Source organism: Tyto alba, unplaced genomic scaffold (assembly GCF_018691265.1).
Source record: "Tyto alba isolate M040663 unplaced genomic scaffold, T.alba_DEE_v4.0 Super-Scaffold_10, whole genome shotgun sequence".
Classification (NCBI taxonomy): Eukaryota; Metazoa; Chordata; class Aves; order Strigiformes; family Tytonidae; genus Tyto; species Tyto alba.
Window position 1 is genome coordinate 28,819,101 of NW_024881262.1, and position 24,712 is coordinate 28,843,812.

Sequence of the window (24,712 nt, forward strand, 5' to 3'; positions counted from 1 at the left end):
TGCGCGCAGGCAGGGACGGTCCAGTGTCGGGAAAACACACCGGCCAGCGTACTGATGGAGAATGGTCCATCCCCAACCCACCAGCACCTGCAGAGAACCCGAAGGGTGACCAGGCTCTGCGGTCTGTCTCTGTTAGTCTCTCTAAATCTGCTGACGAGCTTTGGCTGCACGGCGACCAGCGTGCGGGTTAATTTACTTGTGCTGTTTTCTTTTCCTGGCGACGCCAGCAGCAGAGCGGTCGGAGGAGAACGGTGAGTGCCAGGCTGGCGGTGCGGAGGGGTTGGTGATGCGATGAGGGCCCTGGAGGGGCAGCGAGAGGGTCTGTCTGTCTGTCTGTCCGTCTGTGCACTGCCAGCCGGCGGCGAGGAGGATGCTCTGCCTGCATCGGCCGCCTGAGCAAGGGCAGCCTTTGGGAAGCGTCTGCTGGAGCGTTTGTTGGTTGTGATGAGGTGGAGCTGGGCTGGTGTCCTGAAGGGATTGGGCTCCTTCACCTTTGCGTGGCCTTTTTCAAGCCACCCTTCTGAGGCCGAGAGGAGCAAGTGCCTCTGCCATCATTTTTTGGAGCGATACACGGCAAAAAAAAAAAAACCAAAAACCTAATAGGAAACAAGCTTGGCTCTGTGGCAGCTCCTTCACCCTGAATATTCCATGTTTCACACCTCGGAGCGGTCATTTCTGACCGTGTCCTCAGCAGGACCTGGGGTTAGTGGCTGTGGCTTCAGCTCTGGAGTTCTAGAGGCCTGGCAAGGACAGAGGACGAGGAAGGAGCCTCACAGCGAAGGGAGGGAGCTGGGGAGGTGCTGTGTCCACTCCAGCCACGGGGACCGGCCGGGCAGGAGAGGACACGGTGGTGTAGGAGACGTGAAGCAGCCGGGTGCCAGCTCCGGAGCGTGGAGGCAGGGAGCATTTGGTTGCGCTTGCCCAAATCCAGAGCAGGAGAGAGTTGTGTCTGCTGCCAGGAGAAACGTCTGTATTTGACACACGGAAGCGTTAAAGAGGAGTTGGGCTGGGTTGAGTTTGGGATTGGGGCGCTGGCACGCACCCCTTGCTCCTGGCTGTGGAGAGACCCACTGTTTTTCTCCCTGTCCTCAACCCAGGTCATGGGAGAAGAGCTTCAGCCTTTTTCGTTTTCCTTCTCGTGGAACTGGAGGAGGGAAATGGTGGTGGAAATCGGAGCCAAACCAGATGTTTTGCTCAGCTCTCGCCAAACTCCCACCTCCTCGACCGATGGTGGTTACGGCACGATGTTTGGCTTTCCAGGGTTGTGGCTGCTCCAAAAAGTCGTAGGGACCGGTTTGGTTTTCCACTAAACAATACTAGCAGGACAGTCAAAAAACCAGCGGCGGGGAGGGACTGGGGGTAACTGGGAGCTCCCAGCCCCGTCACCCTGTGCTGCAGGTGCGGGATCCAGGCTGCAGCTCACCCCGACGCACCCTCGGGTGCACCCTCGCCCTCCGGGAGGGCTCTCAGGGGCTCAAGGGTTGTCCCAGTGTCCCCGCCCGGCTGGTGACGCTGCTCGGCGTCGGGCTGGGGGTGGCCGGGGAGGGGGCTGGCACGTTGGCGATGTCACTGACCCTCGTTTTCTCGGTGCCGCAGAGCTCCTCGGCGTATCTCTCGGGTCTGTACGGAGCCCCCCCAGCTGGTGCCTTCCCCCATCAGCACCCTGTAAGTTACCTCCCTCCACGAGATCTTTCGCTCGGGCACCTTGGGAGGGTGGGCACGAGGCCGGGGCGGGCGGCCACTGCCCTGGGATGCTGGTGGGGGGGTGGGGGGGTGGGCAGCCCCGCCCCCCCCCCGGGTCTCCCCTGACCGTCTCGCTCTCCCGTGCCCTCACCAGCTGCCGGAGCAGGAGGTTGTGAACTTGTTCATCCCGACGCAGGCGGTGGGGGCCATCATCGGGAAGAAGGGGCAGCACATCAAGCAGCTGGCGCGGTTTGCCGGTGCCTCCATCAAGGTGAGCAGGGTGCTGCAGGGCTTCGTGCCTCGGTTTCCCCTTCCTACCGCTGAGGACGGCGGATGAGAGCCCTTGGTTTGGTTCCCTCAAATTGGTAGAAACGCAGTCCTGCGACAACACACACACACACACACCCCCCCACACACACACACACCCCCTGGGTATCACTGCTGCTTGGGTGGGAGGGGAGGCTCCTGCACGGGGAGGGGATGTCCCTGCACGGGTTGAGGTGGGGGGGCCATCCCACATAGGGAAGGTCTTGCCAAAGCGGGGCCACACTCCCGCTCCTTCTCCCCCATCCCTCTGCAGATAGCCCCGGCAGAAGGCCCCGACGCCAGCGAGCGGATGGTGATCATCACGGGGCCGCCCGAGGCTCAGTTCAAGGTGAGCTGGCCCCGGGATGGGGGGCTGTGACAAATCAAGAGGGTCCCTTTGGTCACCGGCGGCCGGGGGAGCTCTTTGCTCAGCTCCCTGCTTTGGAGGCTGCCGGGCACGCCGTCGCGCTGGGGGAGGGAGGGCACGGCGGGAGCCGCTGGCTCGCCGGTTTTACGTCCCGTCTGTCTCCTCCCCAGGCCCAGGGGCGGATATTTGGGAAGCTGAAAGAGGAAAACTTCTTTAACCCGAAAGAAGAAGTGAAGCTTGAAGCCCACATCAAGGTGCCTTCCTTCGCCGCCGGCCGCGTGATAGGCAAAGGCGGCAAGACGGTAGGTTGGGGGGGGGGGGTGTGGGCAATCACCCCTTGCCCCGGCTCACCTCGGGGTGCCCAGTGATCACAGCAGCGGTTTGACCCCGGCCCCGTGTCCTGCTGCTGCCTCTCGTTGGGTGGTGACCGGCCCAAGGAGGGGGACAGCTCGGAGCCGGGGCTGACCTCGGGTTTTATCGCCAACAAAACCCGAGACCCTCTCATTTGCTCCAGGTGAACGAACTGCAGAATTTAACGAGCGCAGAAGTCATTGTGCCGCGAGACCAAACCCCGGACGAGAACGAGGAGGTCATCGTTAAAATCATTGGGCATTTCTTTGCCAGCCAGGTGAGGTTCGGCCGTGGCTTTTCCGACGTTTCCCAGCCACTTTAATCCCCCCCGAGGGAAACCGCCGAGCCCGGCGCTGCCGGGGCATCCCGCTGCTCCGTTTTGGGGGGCACCTGGGATGCACTAAAGGTGTTTCGGCAGCTCGCCCCGGCCGTGCTAGCGTTCAAAACCCACTTGGATTTAGCTAAAACACATCTGGACCCCTGCGCGTAGTGGCACCCGGGGTGTGAATCGGCTCCTCCCTGGCGTCAGCGCGGGCAGGGAGCTCTCGCAGGGCGCTCCTGGGTGTGTGTACTTATCTCCTGGCACCCCAAAACTCTCGCAGAGGGGTGGGGGGGGTTGTTAAAACCCTGCAGCCGTGGGGGAAGCAGGGCGGCTCCTTCTTTTGCAGAGCCTTAATTACAGCTGCGCCGAGCCGCGGCTCTTGTCATGAAAAGCTCGGCGGGCGAGACGCCGTCGCAGCTAGAAGCGGGGAGCAGCCACTCGGGGTGCCCACCCTGACCCCCGATTTTTGCTTTTATTTCCCCCCCCTCCCCAAGACTGCACAGCGCAAGATCAGGGAAATCGTCCAGCAGGTGAAACAGCAGGAGCAGAAACACGCTCAGGGAGCCCCGGCCTCGCAGCACAGCAAGTGAGGCTCCCGCCGCGCCGGCCAGCACCGCCCGATGAATGTAACCCCCCCCCCCCCCCCCCCCAACTGCCGCCGCCGGACCACCCCACCCCCCCCCCCCCAGCAGGTCAGGGGAGCAAACCAAAGACCCCCCCGAAACCCCCCTCCCGCGGCCAGGGCACTGCGAGGATGCGCAGCGGAGGGGCACGGGGAGGGAGGGCTCTCTCCCTCCCACAGCCTCCCCTTTACTCCGTCGCCTCCCGACGCTATCCCTTTAGTTGGACTAACATAGGCAGAGAGAGAGATGGATGATTGTTTGTTTTTTTTTTTTTTTTTTTCGGTTTTGTTTTCCTTCTTTTTAATTTCCTAAAAGCCACCTGTTTCATCCAGGCACGGCCGGAGGAGCTCGCCCGGCGTGGGGGGGGCTGCGGCGCACAGCGCGGCACTCAGCCATTTTAGAATTAATATATCGATAATGAAACTAACGCCGATTTTTAAAATTTTTAAGAATTTTTTTTTTTTTTTGTTCGTTTGGTTTTAATTTCAAAGGGGTCGGGGAGGGGGGGGGTGTTTTGTTTTTTTTTTTTAGCAAAAGCAGGCTTTTCTAGAGTTTTAAGGAAACGAGCTAGACTGTTGGTTCTCTAAATGCACAGTAGAGCAGAGATGTAGGATTGCCAGCAGGGGAAAAGAAAAAAAAATAAAATTAAATGAGTGTTAAAAAGCAATTTCTTAAGGGCTTTGAGAAGAGCAGTGCCTGTATGAGCCAACAGAAGGGATACCGTCTCCTAAAAGAAGAATCTCTCTTTCACACGCCCTTTCTTCTTTGCTTCACCGAGTCCAAAACTGGGGTTTGCATCTGTTCTGTCCCCCCTTTCCAGCTGTCTGTCTGTCCCCTCTGTCTCCCCATCGCTGCCCGACCCAGCCCTGCTCAGCACTCCCATCCCTGGGAAAGGACGGGCAGCACCAGCCCTGCCCGCTTTGGGCACGGAGCTTTGGGGAAAGATCCCTCTTGCAGGGACAGGAGGGGATAAGGGAGGGGGGGGGGGGAACCAACAAAAAAAACCCCAACCAAAAAACCCCAACAGATTTACAAGAGGTTGGAAGAACAACCAGCAAAATTTTTTTCCAAATTCAAAAACTAAAACAACCACCCCACACAACACATGCATACACCCACACACAAAAACTACCTCAGGTTTTCGTACCTCAGCACCTTGCGCTTGTGTTTCCCTTTTAGAGATTTTGTATGCCTTGTAAAACTGATAGTTGGAGCATTTTTTTATTTTTTTAATAAAAAATGAGTTGGAAAACGATCTCGACCAAGTCAGCTGCGAGGCAGGAGAAGGAAACCATCCCACGTGTCCCAGAGCTCTTCCGTAGTCTCCTTGTGCTAGCTGAGAGCCAGTGGCCATTCCTTCGGAGAAAGCTTGAGAAATGTTGAAAAAGAAAAAAAAAAAAAAAGAAAAAAAAACCAAAACAAAACAAAAAAACAACAAACCACCAACCAACAGAAACCCAACCATAAAAATAAAAAGGCAGAAAAAAAAAACAAAAAAACAAAACAAAACCAAACCCCAGCAAATGAAAGCGGTGAATCGCGATGGGCGCAGCGTGCTGCCGGCGGGTCCTGCGCCGGGGTGAGGTGCCAGCGCTGGGCCCACGGGCTGCCACGCCACGTTTTCCTCTACTGCGACGTGTTCTGTGAAAAACCAACCCGACGACGACAACAACAACAACAAAAAAAAAAAAAAAAAAAAAAAAAAAAAAGAAGAGAAATATATCCAGCTAACAAGAGCCTGAGCTTGCTATCCGTTGCTTTCTTTCGAGTGCCCTGCACTGGTCACGGCCAAGCTGGGCTTGGGGCCGGGGGGTTCCCTCGTGGTCACCCCCATTTAGTCGCCTCAAGCACTGGGCAGCCCGAGGAGGGGGGGGGGTGTGGATGGTGTTTTGTTGTTTATTTTTTTGCTTTTTTGAGGGAGGATGTTTGCAGGCATTGCCGGGCGTCGCTTTACCCGGTCACTCGGGGAGGTGTCGCCGGGGCGAAGCTGCCTCTCCCCCACCCGGGAGCAGGGGCCGTGCCTCTCGGCGGTTAATTAGCAAAGCCAAAGCGATGCTGCCGTGATTCCTGGCGCGCTAACGATGCTCATGTAGCTGGAAAGCTCGGGGAGGAGGCCGGGGGGGGGCCCTCCCCGTCTCCCCGTGGCTGCTTTTCTAGCTGGCCAAAAGCTCCGTCGTGCCACCAGCCGCCTCTGGGGTGGGTAGAGGGGCAACACAGAATGGGGGATGGATCAAAACGGGGCTTGGCTGCCCCGCGTGTGGAAAGCTGGCGTGGGTAGGGCTGCGCCTGGACGTGGCACGGGGTGCTGATGGGTGGCACGCTGGGGGAACCCCCAGGGCTGCTCTCCTTCCCTCCCCCCAGCCCACCGGGGCCGGGCTGCCACGCGGAACACCAACCGCGTCACTTTGGCACGCCGTTCTGTTTTGGAAAGGTACGGGGAGCAAAGGGAGGGGGGGGTAGGGAATAAAAGAAAATAATTAAAAAAAAAAAAAGCCAAACCCTTCCTTTCCCACCTACAGCACGAAAAAGAACATCGGTTTTTGCGGTCGCTGTCCCCCCCAGCCCCAGGCGGTGAGGAATGACAGGGCTCTGGGGTAGCCCCCTGCCCCGTGAGGCTCGGCCTGACCCCCGGTCTGGCTGAGCCCCCCCCCACGCCCGTCCTGGGGGTCGGGTCCACGGCACGGAGCAGACAGAATCACGGGTGTGGGGAGCACGATGCCAAGCATCCCTGCCCCCCCTGCCTCTCCCCCTCCTCCCCGGCCCAGGGCAGCAGCCGGGAGACGCAGAGTTACTCACGCTCTACACGTGTTCTCCCAGCAGCACAAAAGCACGAGCTCCTCACCCCCCAAAAAGGTCATTTACTAACGAGATTCGAGGCCCGGATCCCACACACGACTGATCAGCCAGCGCACCACAGTCCCCACCCTATGGCTCCCCCCCCCCCCCCCCAGGCTGTTCTCAGAGCACCTTGTAGGGACGTGACGAACCGAACGCAGCTGAAAGGCCAGAGCCCAGGCGACCACCCCGAACGCGGAGGGGAGGCTGGGGGGCCTGCAATTTCCCCACCACCTCCCTCAAGGAGGCTTTCAGCAGCCACAAACACACAGGCACTGCTAAGAGACCGGCAGCGATCCCTGCGGGTATCCCCCCCCCCCGCAGGGTTTAACACCCCAAAAATGCTTTTTGGTTTGTGTAGAGGAGGGGAAGGCACCCGCTGGCTGCACGTCCAGGTGAGCTGTTGATGGCAGCGGCACCGTCCGAGCCCCCCCCTCTGCTTAAGGGGCACGCACAGGGACCTGGAAAGCATCCTTTTGCCACGAGGTCCTCTGCAGGCGTGGTTTTGTTGTTGGTTTTCTTCCCCCCCCCCCCCCCCCCCCCCGAAAGAAAAATTCTGCTTTCACAATCAGCAGACCGTAGGGTCGGCCTCTAATTGCATCCCCCCAAACGGCGAGAACTGAAGCTGAAGGGAAAGGATACTTACAGCATTCAGCTCCTGGGTCCTGGTGTTAATAAACAGGTAAAATCTTCCGAGTCCTCGGGGATCCAGGGAAGATTCTATCTCATGTGAGCGCACAGCACGACAGATTGCCTTTGTAAGAGTTCTCTTTGGAGAACCTCCTCTGATTTTGTGGACGGATTAAGCTAATCAGTTTGAAAGCAAAGACCGGTGCAGCTGCTGAGCCCTGAACGCAGATCAAGCACTGCATCAGCTTTCCCAGGGCAGCAGATCTTCAGGCAAAGGCGCAGCACCGTGAAGGCTGACCGCACCCACGACGACAGAGGGGATGGCCCCCAAAATCACCATTTTATAAAGCTGAAGAGAGGGCAGACCTTGTCACCAGCCAGGAACCACCTTACATTATGGGAACTGTGCCATTGCAGAAACAACCCGACGTGGTTATTTATCCAAGCATTCCAACTCGTGGCTTCCGAACCGGCTACGGGGCAATCTTTCCTCCGGGATGGTAAACGGCAGGTCTGAAATCCTACTCCAGTTCTGGACTATAACCTGAAAGAAAACAAACAGAAAGAAAAGAAAGGGGAAAACACCATGTTTAAACTAAGGTAGCTTGGTCTGAGAGTTCACGTGAGTTCTTCCTTCTGCGGAGGCGTGGAGGCAGCACCTGTGGCACTGGGGCAATGAGGCAGCAATAAAGCAGCTTCCGCCGCCGTGCACCGCCACACTGCGTGGAGACAGGTCCCAGTACACCCAGCCGCACACACAGGCTTTGGTTGGCTCACTGAGAAGTCTGCTGGGTTCCCCCCCCCCAAAAAGAGAAATCTCCCCTCTTAGGTTTTACTGGGCTCCTGCTTGCTCATCTCACCGCTGCACGACCTCCTGACTGCCCCTTCGGGATATCGCGACAACCGCTTGGAGGCTTTCGTGCTCTGATACTCATCCTGGCTGCAGTCCTCTTCCTTGCGGATTGTAGGCGAGGTAAAAAAAAACACACTGATACACTGAACTTTTTTTCAATTAAAAAAATCACTCTATTTCATTACCAGGTAGAATTCCATTCCAGTAAGGCTCTTTATATAAGTTACATATTTATTTTAATAAAAAGAAATAAATACTTCTCTCTTCACATTAGATAACTCCCTGGAGACAGGAAAAAAAAAAACAAACAAAACAAAACAAACAAACAAACAAAAACAACACAAAAAAAAGCAACGAAACATAAACCAACCCCAACTACGGGGGCTTCACTATGGATTTGTTACAAATCAAAAGATGATAAACGCTTTCCTTCTATGGTCATCACAAATCCAGTTTTAGGAATCAAGTAGATCGTAGATATTCCAGAAACAGAAGGAGACTCTCCTTGAGGAAACAGCAGCTGAGCACCTCGTCCTTGGGAAGGTGAGTTCAGCCAACACAGCTGTGATGACCACCACAGACGAGAGCCCCGTTTGTGCGTGCGGCGGGGTACAAGCATCCCTCCCGGTGGCAGAGGTTCACAGCGTTTGTTCTTAACCGTTCCCTTGGCGGGGTCACAGCAATCTTTCTGGCTTGCTCTTGAGGCGCGTTAGCTAATTTCAAAGAGAGTTACTGTCTCCAAAATCGGGGAAAAAAAAAAAAACAAAAACAAAACAAAAAACAAAACAAAAGAAAAAAACAAACCCAAAGCCAACTTAACCACTGCTTCGTAGCCTAAAGAGGAAAAATTTGTGTGCCTGCTGCCTTTTCAAATAAAGTATTAGAAAAGTAACTAAAATAGGAGTTAGTCACCCCAAGGTGATCACAGTGTTACTCTAATAGTGCATGTCTCTCAGCAGCTGCTGATGGATTATTTCCCATACCATCTTCTTGCGGAAGTAAGGCATGTGATTCTGAGGAGAAAAGAAAAATCCATTACATATGAAGTCATGGCAGAAAGAGGCAGAAAGTATGCATAAACACCCCGTTAATTCTTTAATGTGAAGTTCCTTTTAACTGTCAACCCTCGCCATCTGGCTACAACGTGGGTTTCACTCACACAGCTCCTAGGAGGGTGACATGACAACCCAACTAAGCCCGACTGACTTGACGCCACAACAGCTTACAAGCGCTGTAATAAAAGACCACTGTGCTGGAAAACAACCAGTGTCTTAACCCGTCAAAAGGGTGAAAGCCATTTCTCCAAAAGGTACAAAGGCCTGCTATCACAAACCCACTGGCTGCAGTATCTCACCCAAGAGAAATCTCACCGATTCAACTAGGAAGCACATACCAGGTGGAAGGACGGAGAATACAGCTCTGCCCTGCTGGGGCCACTTGGAAGTTCCAACCACCAAACCCAGAGAGAGGTACAAAACCTCAGCCCCTGCCCCAGCTATCAGCAGCAGCTTCTGCGTAACCTCCCCGGCTCCTGTACCTGCCCGAAAACATCCGGAGCTGTTTATGACCTTCACTCACCTCTGTAAAGGTTATCGGTTTGTCTCTGGAGATATAATCTGCGTATTTGCACATAAAAACTCCGCAGTCACTTCCATTCAACTGTTGAGGGATTTCCTAATGAATGCAAAGAAGATGGAGAAGAATTTTCCTCTGTCTTAAAAGCAAAGCAATTTGGAAGCAACGCGCATGAGCCATACCAGCAACGCACTAGCCAGACACACGGGAGACTACTTGCATAATCCATTTACCGCTCCCGAACACAAGGAATAGACTCAATTAACTGCACATCATCCCTCCCCTCTGCTTCCTTTACTTGGATGTCACAGTCCAAATTCTTGGCAGGCTGATAAGGGCTAGCAGCCTTCCTCCCTGTAAGGGGTTTGCAGAGCGTTGTGTTTCTTGTCTTCGGATAGTGCTTTTTACTATTGGCTTGTTGAGAAACATCAGCTCAACCTTTTGCTTTGCCACATGCCAGGATCTGTGCTCCAAACAAGAAGCCTATGTTCTCTGACAACAGCTAAGCAGGCTTTTAAATTTGACTTGCGAAATGGGAGCAAAGCCAGATTCACCTTAATGTGGCAGACTAATTAAAAAAAAAAAAATTATATATATATTCAGCCAGCAAGGAGAGGTACTGCTTAAAGATTGAATCTCAGCATGGATTCCTGGTCCACCTGCAGCCTGAAGTGGTACCAGAAGAACACAAAATGCTTATAAGCCGTTTCTCTAAAGGCTTGGACTTATTAGGAAGTGTTAAGACCTCCGTGACAAGGAGTTACAGTTCACATTTCAAATCCAGGTAGTGCTCACATACACGTGACTCCATGCTGTGAAGAGTCCACTCTGAAACAGTCAGCTCCAGGTTTCTTTTTTCTCGGCTTTCTTCTTGCAGGTATTGGCTGTTCAAAAATGAAACAAAATCACTCTTCACCTCCATAATTTAGGCCAACAAAAAAATTGCTGCTGAAGGATCACAGGAAGATGAATGGCAGGACAGTAAACCGTCAGAGGATCCTCCCAATAGCGGATTTAAGGAATTTGGAGGAAAAAGCCAAATCTTAAATTTACAGACACGGCGAAAGGCTGTGAGCTAATGCTCAGGAATGAGACCACCTAGTCAGGAAGGAGACCAACAATTCCAACAGAGGCTTCCACAAAAGTGTAAGATCATTGCTTAGTAGAGGTCAAAAAAACTCCACATCACGTGTTATCAGGAGAGAAACAGAAAAACCAAGCAAGGAACCGTAACGCCATAATTCCACCGTGCGCCTTAATCCCAAAGAGCCAATACAAAAGCTTTCGGGCTAATACCTCTGGCTGAGGAGGTTCCCAGGCGACCAGCTGCTGGAAGAGTATTCTTGAGGAAAAAAATTATTCGATGCGGACCTGTTCTTACACCCTTTTCCCAGGCACCTGCTGTTAACTGTTCAGGAGAGCGCCGGACTAAAACAACGTTCGGTTTCTCTCTGCGGGGCTGCTCCCCGGCTCTTGCTCTACGAAACTGTTCGACTAAGGGTTTTTACTACTTCTGCATGAGTGGCAAAGACATCTAAGGATGCTGGCTTGCACGACATGAAAAAACTGTACCTGTTACACTTGAGATGCATGCCACACCAGCTGTTACATCTGGAAAAGCTTGCCACAAGACATCGGTCTTGCATGAGGATGTCAGAAATACAAATGAGGGTAGCCTGGCTTTGTTTAAAACACTGAATAGAGTAGAAGGGGTATAGACAAACTGAGAAGGAGCCCGTCACATAGCTCACCACAGGAGAAAGGTTGAACATTACAAGTGTGGGGGGGAAAAAGGTCTCAATACAAGAAAAGGATAAAAGAGTGAAGCAATAAAGAATAAAAGGATGCACAGCTGATCACAAATAGGAGTGTGTATACCCTGGGACACCAACACTACTGAGTTGCCACCAGAAAGTTCTTAAAGAAGGGGGAATTAAAAAGCTCTTGAAAGACTATAATCCTTTCACAGTCAGGCTGGTATTTTAACACACTCCCCTGAAATTCATTCCTCTCAGTTTTATTCACTACTAACGAAGTCAGTACATGTGTGCCATGGGGCTATCACGTATTTGACGGTAACGCTTTGTCTGTGCATACAGTGGGAAGGTGGCAGAACCCACCCAGGCATCCAAGACCCTGGGTGGAGGGGATGATGTGAGACTAGATGAGTAGCCAACGTCACACGACTTACAGCAAGCGAATCAAAGATTTCTCTTTCATATCTACAAGAAATGTAAAAACTTGCAGTCGTGCTACAGGGACAAAATCCCAATCCACCTCCAAATTCACAACATAAAAGCACTGACTGAGCAGTTACTTACAACAAAGCTTCACAAATCTTGTCCCCTTTTTGTCCCATGGAGTCAAAGTATTTGATGGTCTTCTTTCGGACATCTATGACCTGTTATTAAAAGGTGACTGTTAGACAAAGCACAACCTTGTGCTGCACACACACCAAAACCCACATGACTTCTCTTGCTATTTTTTTTCTCCCCATCCAATTCTAAATAAAAAGCCAGTTTGACTTACCACTAGTGCCCAGTGCACTCTCAGGTGAATGGGCACTAAGATGAGGTCCTGCTTGAAGAGATCCACACCTCTGGTCCATCTTCTTACCGCTTTGTAGCCCTCAGAAATTAGTTTGGTATAAAAGAAAGTACTAAAAGCATGGACTGCTGGATACCCTTCCTTCTTATTTCTTTCCACCAGAAGACACATGTAGAAATTAATGACCTGCACCATAAAGAGTAAAATTGAGATGTGAACTTAAGACACTAGCTTACCAAAAGAAAAATCCAGCAACGTGTCTTTGCTGGCCACCCTTGAGTGCGCAGCTGAGAGGACTCCAGCCTCAGCTGTCGGCTTTTGTTCTGAGAATTTTGCACTTGGTTACTTCTGCAGTTTGATAAAAACACCTGAGTGGGTACTCCAGTAACCGAGACTAACTCTTGGAAGTTGCATCATACAAGCGGTAAGGTAACTTCCAGAAACACTAAACCTTTAAGTACTGATATTTCCAGGCTGTGCAGCGGGGGTCATCACATAACTTTGAAAAGACTGCTGTACGCAGTGAAGGGGTATTTTTAAATAAATGCTGAATTAGAATATGACGGTGCTGCAGCTAGTTTTACCTCATCATTTAGCCAGCGGAGGCTCCTCAGTGTGCGGATGTCCTCACGAGTGACCTTTAGTTTGAAGGCACTGCTCAGAACTTCCTCTGGATCACCTTTGCCGAGTGCCGCAACGACCTCTCTCTCCATGGCCTGAAATGAACAATTAAATGGGGATGGACTTGTGAAGCAGAGTATCGAGCACGCTCACCTGTGGGCAGCTTTCAGCTGAAACAAGGCCTGTAAGTTAAGCTCAGGTGACAGAGCAAGCGCCTTTGCCAGTTGGTTTTTTTTTTTTTTTGCTAAGTTAGCAATAGCACTTTTTTGTTGGTTTGTTTCAGCATCCTACATTTGAACTTTAGAGCCCAGGTTTGCTTCAGTTTTTTTGTTTTTTTTTTTTTTTTTTCCCCACGAGGAAGCTGATACAAGACACATGGACTAGCAAACACACCAATGCAGCTGAAAAATAAACAGAAATACAGCAAGCAACTTTCCCACTTGATGCTGCAGCCCTCGCAATACTGAGGTTTAAGCCAACAACACAAGGCATTCTCCACAGCGAGGCAGCTAAGTCAGGAGCCTGAAAGAAACTGAAGGCAGGGGACTTCAACGGGAACTGAAGTAAGAGCAGAGGGGGAAACTAAGGCAGCTACACTCTAAGTCAGGCAATCGGGAGTCCAGGTTGTGCATGCAACTGGTTGCAGTATGGATGTTTCCACCTAAGTCTGCTTAACGAACGCAAATAAAGCACTAGGCCTGTTAGGATAAAACACCCTGATCTGCAATAGCATCTCCTTCCTGGCTGAATCCGGGCTAGCAAAATAAGAAAAAATCACTTGGTTTTCCTTGTACTGAGCATGACTCTGCAGACTCTGTAAACTCCAGATTTGCTAGCCCTTTCCAAATCAATCCTCAATGGGCAAATAAGGCGGTGCTCGATTAGGTCAGCCCAACTGCAGCTCTGAAGAATAAAAGCAGCCAAAACTCATACAGGTAGGGGAACCTGAACTCCACTCCCTGCTGAACAGCACAACTAAGTTAACTCCTGTGACCACTGTTACCTGCAGTGCAACCATGCCCAGTGCACGTGCATGACTGAGATCCTGAGGACGCACCTAAGATGCTCAGGTCCCCCACAAGCAATGCAATGCTGTGGATCATCAAAAGCTTATTTTTCAGGCTCTATCACCATGGTAGGACAGGTTAAGAGGCAGAGCCAATATAACCGTGTGAATCAGGTTAGCACTGCTCTGGGAGACTGTTGTCGAACCTGGACTAATTTTTGTCCTGGTCGCAGAAGCCTCACAAACCCTTAGGTCAGCACAACTAAAGGAGCGTGTATAGCACAATAAATCCTTAAAACCAGCTTTATGGCTAACCCTTGCCCTGTGAAGTCACAGCTGCAGACACTCCGTAACAGGTTAAATGCAAGTTCTTAAGATTTCAAAAAGCCTTAAGAACCACCTATACTAAACAGAGTTCCTTGCAGCTGTTTCACAGCCTTCTGTTTTGTCAGCTATGGTACCTCTGTGAGTGGAGAAAAGCGTTCTACTGTTTTTTCTGAGCTTGGGAATTTCTTTTCTTCCACATCAAGGGCAGATGGTTTTTTGGACAGAACAGGTGCCAGATGCAATCGGAATAACAGGTCTTCTGAGATTTCAGATCCATGCTGCCTCTGTTAGACAAAAGGACATTTAGCTAGCAAGCAAGCACAGATTTGTTTGCTAAGGGATAGTGCAGAAAATCTTGCTCATGTATAAAACTGGAAGGTTTTTTCTACGTACACCCAACCAGCAAACGCCAAAGTTACTTTTCATTGATGACTGCGTTCCAACTGTGCACCCATGTAATGTTCCACTCAAAACTAAATGGAGGCATGAGGCGGAAAGTTAGTTTGGCTTGGTCTAGCATTAAGAACCCCAGCAAAACCTCGACGTGTAGGTATCGAGTTGAGATTGAGATTAATATTTCTGATTTACGTAATTACAATTTTTTGATCGACGTCCTGACCAGAGAGGAAAGTCAGAAAGATGTACTTCCTATCTCACAAAATAAGAGAAGACTAAAGATACCGCAGTCCAGCTTTGCAGGTGAGCTAAGTCTGTGCACTAAAGATTCTGAAGCAGTACCCAAAACATTAAAGGGGAAGAATAAAAATAGTGTCCAAAACCAAAATTAATGGCAGCGAGAAACCCTTTGCGATAGTGCTACTCATCAAGTAATGCTCCCACTTTCCCTCGGAAAAACAACTGGGACAAATACATTGCTTACTCAACGATATATGTAAGTGAAGAGTGTAAAAATTTCTGATCACAAACTGCTACGTTTTCCAGTAAAAAAAAAAAAAAAGTGAAATAATGAATTAAGACAAGCTTACCCCTGCAGTGGCTTGTTTCACTGGTCTTCCCTGTCCATGAGAGTTTTCTGCTGGTGCGTAGCACCTGCGAGAAGAGAGAGGGACAGAGAGTGAGAAGTGAGCTGTACATCAGTGCTGTTCCATGTAGTTCTCAAGAATTCACCTTCTGGATAAGAAATGCTTTTTCAAGGCTGATCCTGACTCGAGCCTCACTCGCACACATGAACATGTGGCAACATCATCTCAACTTCCAGCACCATTTTTTCAAAGCAGCAAGACTGGGACAGAATGAAGAGCTGGGAGCTTTGCAAACCTTCTTCCATCTACACGTGCAAGACTCCTTTTGTTTCTCTTTATTGGTTTAATTATTTGGAAAGCAGGAAAGCAACCAGCACTTCCTCTATCAAGTGCTTTGTGATCTACTGGTGATAAACACTGCATGCTAGGTGTTACACTGCGAGGTATAACATGAACATCTGCAACTACACCTGCATCCAAATATAGTTAGATTGAGGAAACTAAGATCAGCACACTGAATTAAAAATGGGACAGGTACAAGGTGTTTACTTGCCTTCTATAGGCTAGTCAAGAGAGTGACTATCCCCATTTGGAGAGGATTACCATTAAAACCACGCAGACTCTGAAGAGCAAACAAATACACAGACATTACAGTTGTCCATATACATACATCCCTCCTTCAAAAATAAGAATTTGCATTGTCACCACAAATCCCCCTTTCCAGGAGGCAGAACTACAACAGCCTCTCACGGCACTGTGCGCTCATTGTGCTTTAAAGCCTTTCAGTCCGGCACCGTAAGAGCAGGTATCACAAGCCTGGTCAAATGACTCCAGTTAGTGGTTAAACCTTCAAAAAAAGTCAATAAAATGTTCCTTTTACTTGAACCCATCCTACTCGATCAGTTATTTTGTTTCCTTCTCTCCCCTCAAGCTTAAAGGAACCAGTGACAATTTAAGCACAGGAACAGTGCTGCACAGCTAAATATAGCGCTAGTGTTTAAAGCGGGAAGAAGAATAGGGACAGAATTAGCTAAAAAACAGGACTGTCACAACAAAATCTCTGCCCCCATCCACGCTTCCTCCTTTTTCACTCAAGGGAAGGTCACTGCAGAAAGACACGTGCATCAGACTGCCAGACAAAATCTCTCCGTATAGCTGCACTTACTGCAACCAAAACCCCATTTCCCTCAACACCACACGGCCACCTGAACTCCTAGTCCTGCCAGCTCAGCCAGGCCACTACAAAGGAGCCCACCGGCCTCTCAAACAGGCAGACAACCCAACTGCATGCTTCCTTTTTGGTCTCATATTCAAAGCCAGGGCATCCCGTAAGTCACAAAAACCGCCTCAGTCCCACCAAGCTTTGCAAGCTCTCTAATCCTTATGCTTAGGATGCTAGTATCAAACATCAGCTCATTAACAGCAGAAAGATACTCAAAAGCAAAAATGGATTCTGCAGATCCAAGGACAGCTTGGTACAGCCATCACTCTCACGCTCACTGACTTTCTTCCTGCAGCAAAGGACCCAGAAAACACCACACCAGCACAACCCTTTGTCCCACAGCATGGCTCTAGCATGGGAGCTGTATTTGAGATGTAAGAGCCACAAGCTAGCTACTCCTCTTCTACAGCACTGAGACAATAAATATGGTTTGACTACTGGAGGCTGAAAGAGATGTGCACACAGAGCCAGAAGAAACAAGAAGCATGATTAAGAGACTCTACCTGGCCATATCGCTTCTCTGAGACCACTGTGGGCTGCAAACATCTGAACGTTTGGTACCTGCACAGAAAAGCAGTGACATGAACACAGGAAGTCAACCTTCAGTTACCATCAGATGTACACAGCTCTCACTTTCTGGGTGATAAATACAAAAAAAAAACCCTTTTAATGATGACTGTGTGGTTAGGAAGTTCAAACTCTGGCAAACAGTTTGAATATCGTGTGCGAGTGTATGAGAACTGAAGCAGGGCAGTTATTAAGTTTTAAATCCTAGATTGCACGCTTGGCTAAACAGCTGATTTTTCCAAAACCAGGTGCTCCTCCAAGCTCAGAAGAATAGCTTGTCATTTTTCCACGACAAAACAAGCTTTCCCCAAATTCTAGCACCTGCTCGGAAATAATTTCAAACCTCATATGACTGCATACTAAAGTCACGGTACGTAAAAAGAAGAGTGTTGATGAAAAATTATTTAAGTAATGAACAGGGGGAAAAAAAAAAAAAAGACTGGGACAATATTAAACGCATAAGCATGAACACATGGTATTAAAACACACGGCTGGTACAAAAGAAAATAGCTTGCCAGCAAACCAGTTTAACTAGCCTGCTATTGAGAAGACAGCTAAGGTCACCTCCAGTAGTTAGGTATCTTCAACTCACTGAAGGTGATCTCCAAAAGAGGTTAACCTGCTCTCAGCAGTGGTACTGTGCAGTTAGCTTACTTCGTTTTGAAGCTCTGCTATCATATAGAGTCATGTATAGCATTAAAAAGGGATGAAAGAGTAACACACAATGGCAACTCTGAGTTAAGTAACAGGTGCCTAAGGGTGCACGGTGATGTATCACCCTCCCCTAGTACCAAGAGCCAGATACTACAATGTTCTCCCATACAGTACAGTTACATCTGCAGCTACAAACATCACCTGTACAGTAATGTCTCTCAAGTACAATTTTAAACAAATTATTTCAGTTCAACAAAAACCTTACAAAGCCATTTCAGCCGTTACTTAGCCATGGTGTGGGGAAGCGGTACCCACTCTGGGTTTTCTTCCCCCCTTTCTTTCCAGAGACAGATCATCTCATTCCAAGAGCTCGCTTCAGTTATACCAGCATGAGCATGCTGGCTGATTTAGATTTCCTTATAAATAGACACAGATTAATGATACACTAGCACTGACAAATCTTTTTAGCATAATCTATACCTTAGAGACTTAAGGAAATGCCCTATTTTGATTTGAAGTCTACCTACAAAGTGGAACAGATATGAATCACAGGGATACTCACCAGTCCTTAGTCTCATACATGGATGGACTTCTCCACGTTTCTGTTCTTCCAGGTGACTCACAGTCCTCACTGGTTCCTTGGAGTGGGCTTGAACACTTTGGTGCAGCAAAAAACACCAGAGAAGAATCACAGCTTTTATATGTATGGTATTTGTTATCAGTGCATACCAATTCACTAGAAATGATGCAGTCAGAAGCCATAGTTAAAGCAATAGAAATATGTATAGTAAAACTAGGCTGTTTAATCCCTTGATAGAAACATCCCATCTCCTGCACTGGTTTCAGGATAAAATGCAAAGGGCATTTCCAGGTGGAGGCAGTTTACATTCAGAAGCTCAGCTACTTTCAACTCGGGCGTATTGAAGATATAGGAGTCAAATTTTCTGACTCTTCAGAATTTCAAAAGAGACTAATCAATCACGAAATTTTATTGCTTTACCATTGCACCAGCAAGCCAGGGGCTTTTTGGTGTTTTTCTTTTTGTTTGTTTGTTTGTGTTTGGTTTGGTTTTTTTTTCCTTAAAAAGTATTCGTTGCACATCCTACAAATATCTGGATTCATCTGAGGAGACCACTTTATTTTATGGGACAAGACAGCATTCATTACAACCATCCTTGACCAATTCTATTCATTCTATCCATTCAAGATTATGCTGATGCTGAGAATGCAATGTCCACAACACACATACTTCTGGGATGTTTTACTTCAGACCTGCTCTACTCTGACCTCGGGGACTAGATGCTTATTAGCAGCTGGAGTACATGAGACACACTCCACAGGAACACTCTCTGGTTTAGTTTCACCTGAAAGGAAACTGTTTCCCATGCTCCAGGTCTGCTCTGAGATATGAGCCAAACCACAATAATCAATGACTGGAAGACTAGATGCCAGAAGCAGAGTCCTGACCCACCCTAAAACGCTATTGCCAGGGCACCTAAAATTACATGAGATGCTGTTTTCCATATAATTTTCATGCCCCAGAATGTTTAAACATGGTACACTGTTCTGAAGTCATGTGTTTACATGTTTTCTAGCTGTGAATTACCAAGCAGAGATAGGGATCTTTCTAAGACTTGGTAACAACCCACGTTTCACACCATTTTAAGGAAACTGCAAGAAAGCAATGGCATTTTCTACCGTCTTACTGTGTAGAACGGCATGCTGGAACTTCAGCACCATCTTGGCATCACCATTCTGCAAGAATTAGGCCCCTTCTGCACAGCTTTGAAGTGTAATTATTCCACTAAGATAATGGCTTCTATTATTTTTGTGTTTTTCACTTGTGTCGTTAACTTCACGCCATCTCCTGACGTGAGGTATCGAATATGCTCATCACTGGTAATATATGAATCAGAATTACACACAAGTTCCCCTTTGCAGGTTGTTTTTGGAACTGGAATTCTACACACGAGTGCAATTTTGTCAACTTAGTGTACTGCAAAGAGAAGAGCTCCGATAATTTGTGCCAGAAGAACTGGGGGAGGTGGAAAGGAACAGAGAAAATTCTGGCATTCTCTGTGTTTACCGTAACTTTCACATTCTCAGATAAAACAGGACTCCTGACCAAGGAAAAACTCATCAGTTGCAAACAAGAGAAAGATAAATCCTTTTTGGTGGTGCTGCAGAATAACCAGCGCTGTGGTTTTTTATACTAGAAGCTAGGCTGCCAAGCACTAGAACTAGATACTACTAGATACTAACACAGAGGCAAGAAAGAAGTATCAGAAAGAGAAACACATCCCGATCAACAAAGGAATCTTCACCATTAGAATGTACTTTCAGATAATATTCCTGCTTCATTGCAGGGAGCTGCAGGGGGGGTGTTAGTCTTTTAAAAATTAGTTTGCCCAACCCCTGCCCAGGGACACTGCCCAGAAAGACTAATTCCCCTCCACTTCTAGGTACAACAGCTACAAAGTTACCACAAAAAAAGCTACTGGTTATTTTTCCTATAATTACTTGCAGAAGCTTGTCAGCTGTGGATTAGGGCAGCTTCTCGGATGCTTCTCCTTCACCAGTTGCAAGAGCTGTTTGTATTTCGCCTTTTCTCCTCGCTGAACATCCTAGTAGAATGGAGGGAAAAACCAAACAGATTAGAACCACTGCATACGAAGCAAATGTTTGTAATCTGGACATAGCACAGACTGCACGGGCTGTTTCCAAAATACTGGCATATTGTTCAAGTTTACTTTAGCAGGAACTCCCACACCTTCATTCTGTGTTAGCCCTGCTCTAGGAACTCGTATTCCACTATAAACCTCGAAATTCCTTCTGCAACCGTTTCCTCAAATGGGGGCCTCTTCAGCTCTGGTCTGCAACTCTTGCATAATAATTCAGCCTAATATGCATTCCTGTCAATATACATAATGATTGGGTGCTGTGAGTCCCCAGCGTATCTTAACCAGACTCCACAGCTTGCCATGGCCTGCTTCTCCCAGTACTTCGGTGTAAGTCCTTCTCCCATGTAAGCTAGGTTTATCGGGAATTTCCCAATTGTTGCTGCTTCAGATATTGGACAGAAAGGACAGGGAAAGACCTCTCAAATAGTCCTGTAATGAAGGATTATCAGCAACTGAGTGGTTGCTTTGCCTACATTACCCTTTTAAAGTTGCTATGTAAAGATCACAGTTGAGCTAGGTTAAGGACAAAATAGTGAAACAACTCCGCAAGAAACAGACACTTAGTGAGAAGGCAGTACAGCTCCACTTACAAGCGAAACTGGCTGGAGGGTCCTCCCCCAGTACACCATTTCCACGAAAATGGTTCAAAATTCAATCTTTTGGCAACAAAGTACTGCTCTGTTCCAAGACTTGATAAATGTAAAGGCAAAGAAAATGTTGTCTGCTGATTTTCCAGAAGCATTCCTCCAACTTCATCAACTACACTCCCTGTGCTGTCACAAACTGCCACTTCAGTGTTTACGTACGGTTTTGTTATAACTGCTAAGTTGTTTCGTTTCAAAAGATGCCCTTTTCCCCCAGCATACCTCTTCAGCAGTACAGAAGAGCCTCCCCATTTTGCCGGCTTCTGCAGGCGTGGGTTCTGGCACAGCGCGCTCTTTAATGGGTGGCCTCTGTGTTAAGATGCTGTCTGAAGCAGGTTTGACGTGGCATTTGCCATTCCTGCTTGTGCTACAAACATCAACAGCAAAAGAAATAATGTTGAGAACATTCAAATATGCACCTTCACCACCCTTTTGTAAAGCATGTACACCGACGACGATGGAGACGGACATGAGGTATTTAGCCCTGTCAGGTGAAGATCTGCTGTCTTCAACTGGCTAATGGGAAAGTGCGGAGAAGTAGAAGTGAAAAATCAGAGCAACTGCCTTGAATACACACTGTTGTTCGATTTGCACATCGCAACTGCATTCAGAGGCACATGTTACAGCCACGGCAGCCCAAGCCCTGAGTCAATACAGAAGGCTGAAGAACCATGCAGGTGTGCTATTCGCACCGACCCCCGGCTCTTCTAAAAGCTAGTGCGCTGGCTCCAAAGTGTAGCCGCTGCTTTCCTCCCAAAATCATTCTGGCAGACATCTCTGGAGATCAGCTGGGCCCAATCCCTGCTCAAGCAAGGTCACCCACAGCAGGTTGCCCAGGACTCTGTCCCCTCTGGTTTTCAAGCATCTTCAAGGACAGAGATTCCACAACCTCTCTGGGCAACCTGTGCCAACTATCTGGCCACCCTCGGAGTAAAAAAGTGTTTCCTGATGTTCACATGGAGTTTTCTGGTTTTCAGTTTGCGTCCATTGCCTCTTGTCCTGTCAGTGGGCACCACTGAGAAAAGTCTAGCTCCCTCCTCTTCATTCCCTCCCCTTAGATGACTATATACATTGATGAGAACCCTCTCAGCCTTCTCTCCTCCAGGCTGAAGAGTCCCAGCTCTCTCAGCCTCTCCTCGATGAAAGGTGTTCCGCTCCCTCAATCATCTTTGTGGCTCTTTCGTTACTGGACTCGCTCCAGTAAGTCCACATCTTCCTTGTGCAGGGGAGCCCAGCACTGGACACAGCACGCCAAAGGTGGCCCAAGTAGAAAGGAAGGATGACCAAACTCGACCAGCTGGCAACGCTGTTCCTAACACAGCCCAGGATGCTGTTGGCCTTTGCCATGAGGATGTATCACCGGTTCATGGTCAGCTTGTTATCCACCAGGACCTCCTCCTCTGCTTTCCAGCTGCTCAGCCCCCAGTATGTCCTGCTGCATGGAATTGTTCCTTCTCATGTGCAGGGCTTTGTAATTCTGCTCGTTGAACTTCCTGAACCATGCCCAGTTCTCCAGCCTGCCCAGGTCCCTCTGGATGGGCAGCACGGCCATCGGGTGCATCAGCCACTCCTCCCAGCTCTGTATCACCTGTGAACTCGCTGAGGGTGGGCTCTGCCCCCTCATCCAGGTCATTAATGAAGAGGTTAAAGAGTGCTGGCCCCAGTACTGATCCCTGGGGTACACCACTAGTGACTGGCCTCCAACTGGGCTCTGTAACTCTGCCACCACGGTACCTCCAAGCTGCGGTACGCACGAGAAGACCAATCCAATTTTGAGACTGGAAGGCAAATAGTAGCATCAAATCACATCATGACCCATTCCTTCCTTCTTCCAATTATTCCTGACTCTGAGGTAAGTGTACAAACAGTGCCTCAGCATCCCCTAAGCAATAATTCAAAGCAAATGCAATGTAAAGGCCAGTCCTTTTATCAAATATTTTATGCCAAAGAGCATAGAGGTTTTTTTGAGGGAAGGTTTTTGTTGTTTTTCTTTTTTGTTGTTGTTGTTTTGTTTGTTTGTTTGTTTTAAATAATAACTTATTTTTTCCTGTCAAAATAACTATTTAGGACCTTTTCACAAGCATTCCTGACCTCAGTCTCTTCTCAAGTTCAACACTTCCTCCTACCACAGACCTTTAATCTTTATTTAATCTTCCGTGTTTATGAAATATCTGGATTTAAAGAAAAAGTTTAAAGTCAGTTGGAGGAAAAAAGCCAAACAGCTGGAGACCTCCCTTAGTATAGCAGCCTGGAGGAATTCCAGAATACCTTGGAAAAATACCGCTGTGTGGACAGAAATACAAATGTTAGGGAACACAGAGGAAGTTCAAGCATGAACATGAGACAGCAAACTCTTCAGAGAAGCCAAAGAAAATGGAAGGATTTTTACCTCTGACATGGAATTTTCTTGTGAGGAAGGGATAGTGTTTCCTTATTCAAGCAAGTACTGGTTCCACAAGTCATCTTATCTATGAGAGAAGAGCGTAAGCCATCAGTAACTATAAAAGGAAACTGAAGAGTTTTATGAGTTTACAGTAAAGAGCTTCACCAAAGAGAAATTATTTTCATTTTCTCTCTTACATCATAATATTACTTGTGTTATGTTACTTTAGGATATTTTCAGATTTTCATATTGGCAACTACAGAAAGCCGTGCACACAAGGTATTGCCAGCCTAAACCTGAAATAAAAAGGGGTTATCAGGATCTACTACCTAAAATTACCATTTAAAACAATTTACTTCTGGCAAGCCAATAGTGGACATAGCAGAACTGAAGGACTGCATCGAAGGCAGCTCTTGTGTTGAGATGACAGGATAAATGCCCGACCCCAATCCAGAAGCAATGACAAGATGCAGGGAAGGAACAGAGTTCTAACTCAAGTATTCCTAGATGCTACCTAGGTATTGTGCCTGCAATAATCTGGATGTAAGCCTAAGGGTAAAGTTGCACAGTACACACAGTGGGGTGAAAAAGAAACTAGTTAATAACTTGATTTCTGCCTTACCAATTTGTAGCATTTCTATCGCGGAACCTCTTGGTCTTTTAGATGAAAGGTTAGAAGTGTATTGAGTCTTAAATAAAAACAAAAAAAGTAACAATGTGAGTATAACCTGAATGTGAATCCAAGCAAACACAAATTTCCTGAAATTTCGTCAGCTCTATTATGACTCAAGGACCTTGACTTGCTGCTTCAGATTGCACCACAGTGCAAATCTTTGCAGGATTTCTGACAAGTACACTTTAATTTTTTTTTATTACAGGCTCTCATATGTGCAGTGATTAAAACAATACAGGCTTATCACTGGGTTTTCCTCAGTCAGCTCCTAAACATTCCAAGGGATGATAGTTCAGCCCTTGAAAAATGTATTTTGTACAAATAAGAGGAATGTTCTCAGGAACAAATAATAGAGCACGACAGTTTCTTACTCCTCTTATCATATGGGGCAATAAGAAAAATAACACTACAACTTCAAACCAAACTAGGGAGTCGAACAGTTCATGACTCATTTTTACAGAGCCAAAATTCTACAGGAATCCTCTCCTGGACTGGCGGATACTAAACCTAGCAGAAGGAGGTTTATCCAGAGGAATTATACAGTTCTTCTTGCAAGGTAATGTGTTTTGACTCCCTGACTACAAGCTTGATTGAGAAAAAGAGTAACAGTTTACAAACACACTAAAGCTACAAACTTGAACAATTGAAAAGTATCTGGAAGACAACAAACATTTTGCTCCTTCCTCGGCTTCAAGTGCTACTGCAGACCACGCAAACTTGGAGTAAGGCAAACCCAGCACACAGGAGCTGCCTGCTAGAAATGGCAAAGGTCCACCTCCCGCTGTACAGGCTCAGAGCAGGCCCAACTTCAAGATGCTTTAGGGAGAGCTGCTTCCTCTTTCATCTTGCACAGATCCCA

The 24,712-nt window shown here is 48.2% G+C and overlaps 2 protein-coding genes across 8 annotated transcripts in view; one reads left to right on the forward strand and one right to left on the reverse strand.

Annotated features, from left to right (window-relative positions):
* The window catches only part of IGF2BP2 (insulin like growth factor 2 mRNA binding protein 2), a 27,017-nt gene extending 21,687 nt beyond the window's left edge, over nt 1–5,330 (forward strand). For 3 of the 5 annotated variants that reach the window (XM_042795805.1, XM_042795792.1, XM_042795812.1), the window contains 7 exons: nt 228–251; nt 1,597–1,665; nt 1,838–1,954; nt 2,264–2,338; nt 2,527–2,658; nt 2,871–2,984; nt 3,524–5,330. In XM_042795805.1, coding sequence (XP_042651739.1) covers nt 228–251; nt 1,597–1,665; nt 1,838–1,954; nt 2,264–2,338; nt 2,527–2,658; nt 2,871–2,984; nt 3,524–3,619 — 627 coding nt within the window. In that variant the 3' untranslated portion in view covers nt 3,620–5,330. The remainder of the gene's footprint in view (nt 1–227; nt 252–1,596; nt 1,666–1,837; nt 1,955–2,263; nt 2,339–2,526; nt 2,659–2,870; nt 2,985–3,523) is intronic. The other 2 variants (XM_042795797.1, XM_042795801.1) reach the window with 2 other exon arrangements.
* The window catches only part of SENP2 (SUMO specific peptidase 2), a 25,839-nt gene continuing 5,033 nt past the window's right edge, over nt 3,907–24,712 (reverse strand). The window contains exons 4-17 of one of the 3 annotated variants that reach the window (XM_042795816.1): nt 23,803–23,869; nt 23,187–23,265; nt 21,020–21,164; nt 19,993–20,096; nt 18,035–18,129; nt 16,755–16,812; nt 15,033–15,096; nt 14,181–14,330; nt 12,677–12,808; nt 12,075–12,278; nt 11,867–11,946; nt 10,345–10,429; nt 9,549–9,644; nt 3,907–8,983 (exon numbers count right to left, since the gene is read on the reverse strand). In XM_042795816.1, the coding sequence (XP_042651750.1) occupies nt 8,906–8,983; nt 9,549–9,644; nt 10,345–10,429; nt 11,867–11,946; nt 12,075–12,278; nt 12,677–12,808; nt 14,181–14,330; nt 15,033–15,096; nt 16,755–16,812; nt 18,035–18,129; nt 19,993–20,096; nt 21,020–21,164; nt 23,187–23,265; nt 23,803–23,869 (1,437 nt within the window). In that variant the 3' untranslated portion in view covers nt 3,907–8,905. The remainder of the gene's footprint in view (nt 8,984–9,548; nt 9,645–10,344; nt 10,430–11,866; nt 11,947–12,074; nt 12,279–12,676; nt 12,809–14,180; nt 14,331–15,032; nt 15,097–16,754; nt 16,813–18,034; nt 18,130–19,992; nt 20,097–21,019; nt 21,165–23,186; nt 23,266–23,802; nt 23,870–24,712) is intronic. The other 2 variants (XR_006165578.1, XM_042795822.1) reach the window with 2 other exon arrangements.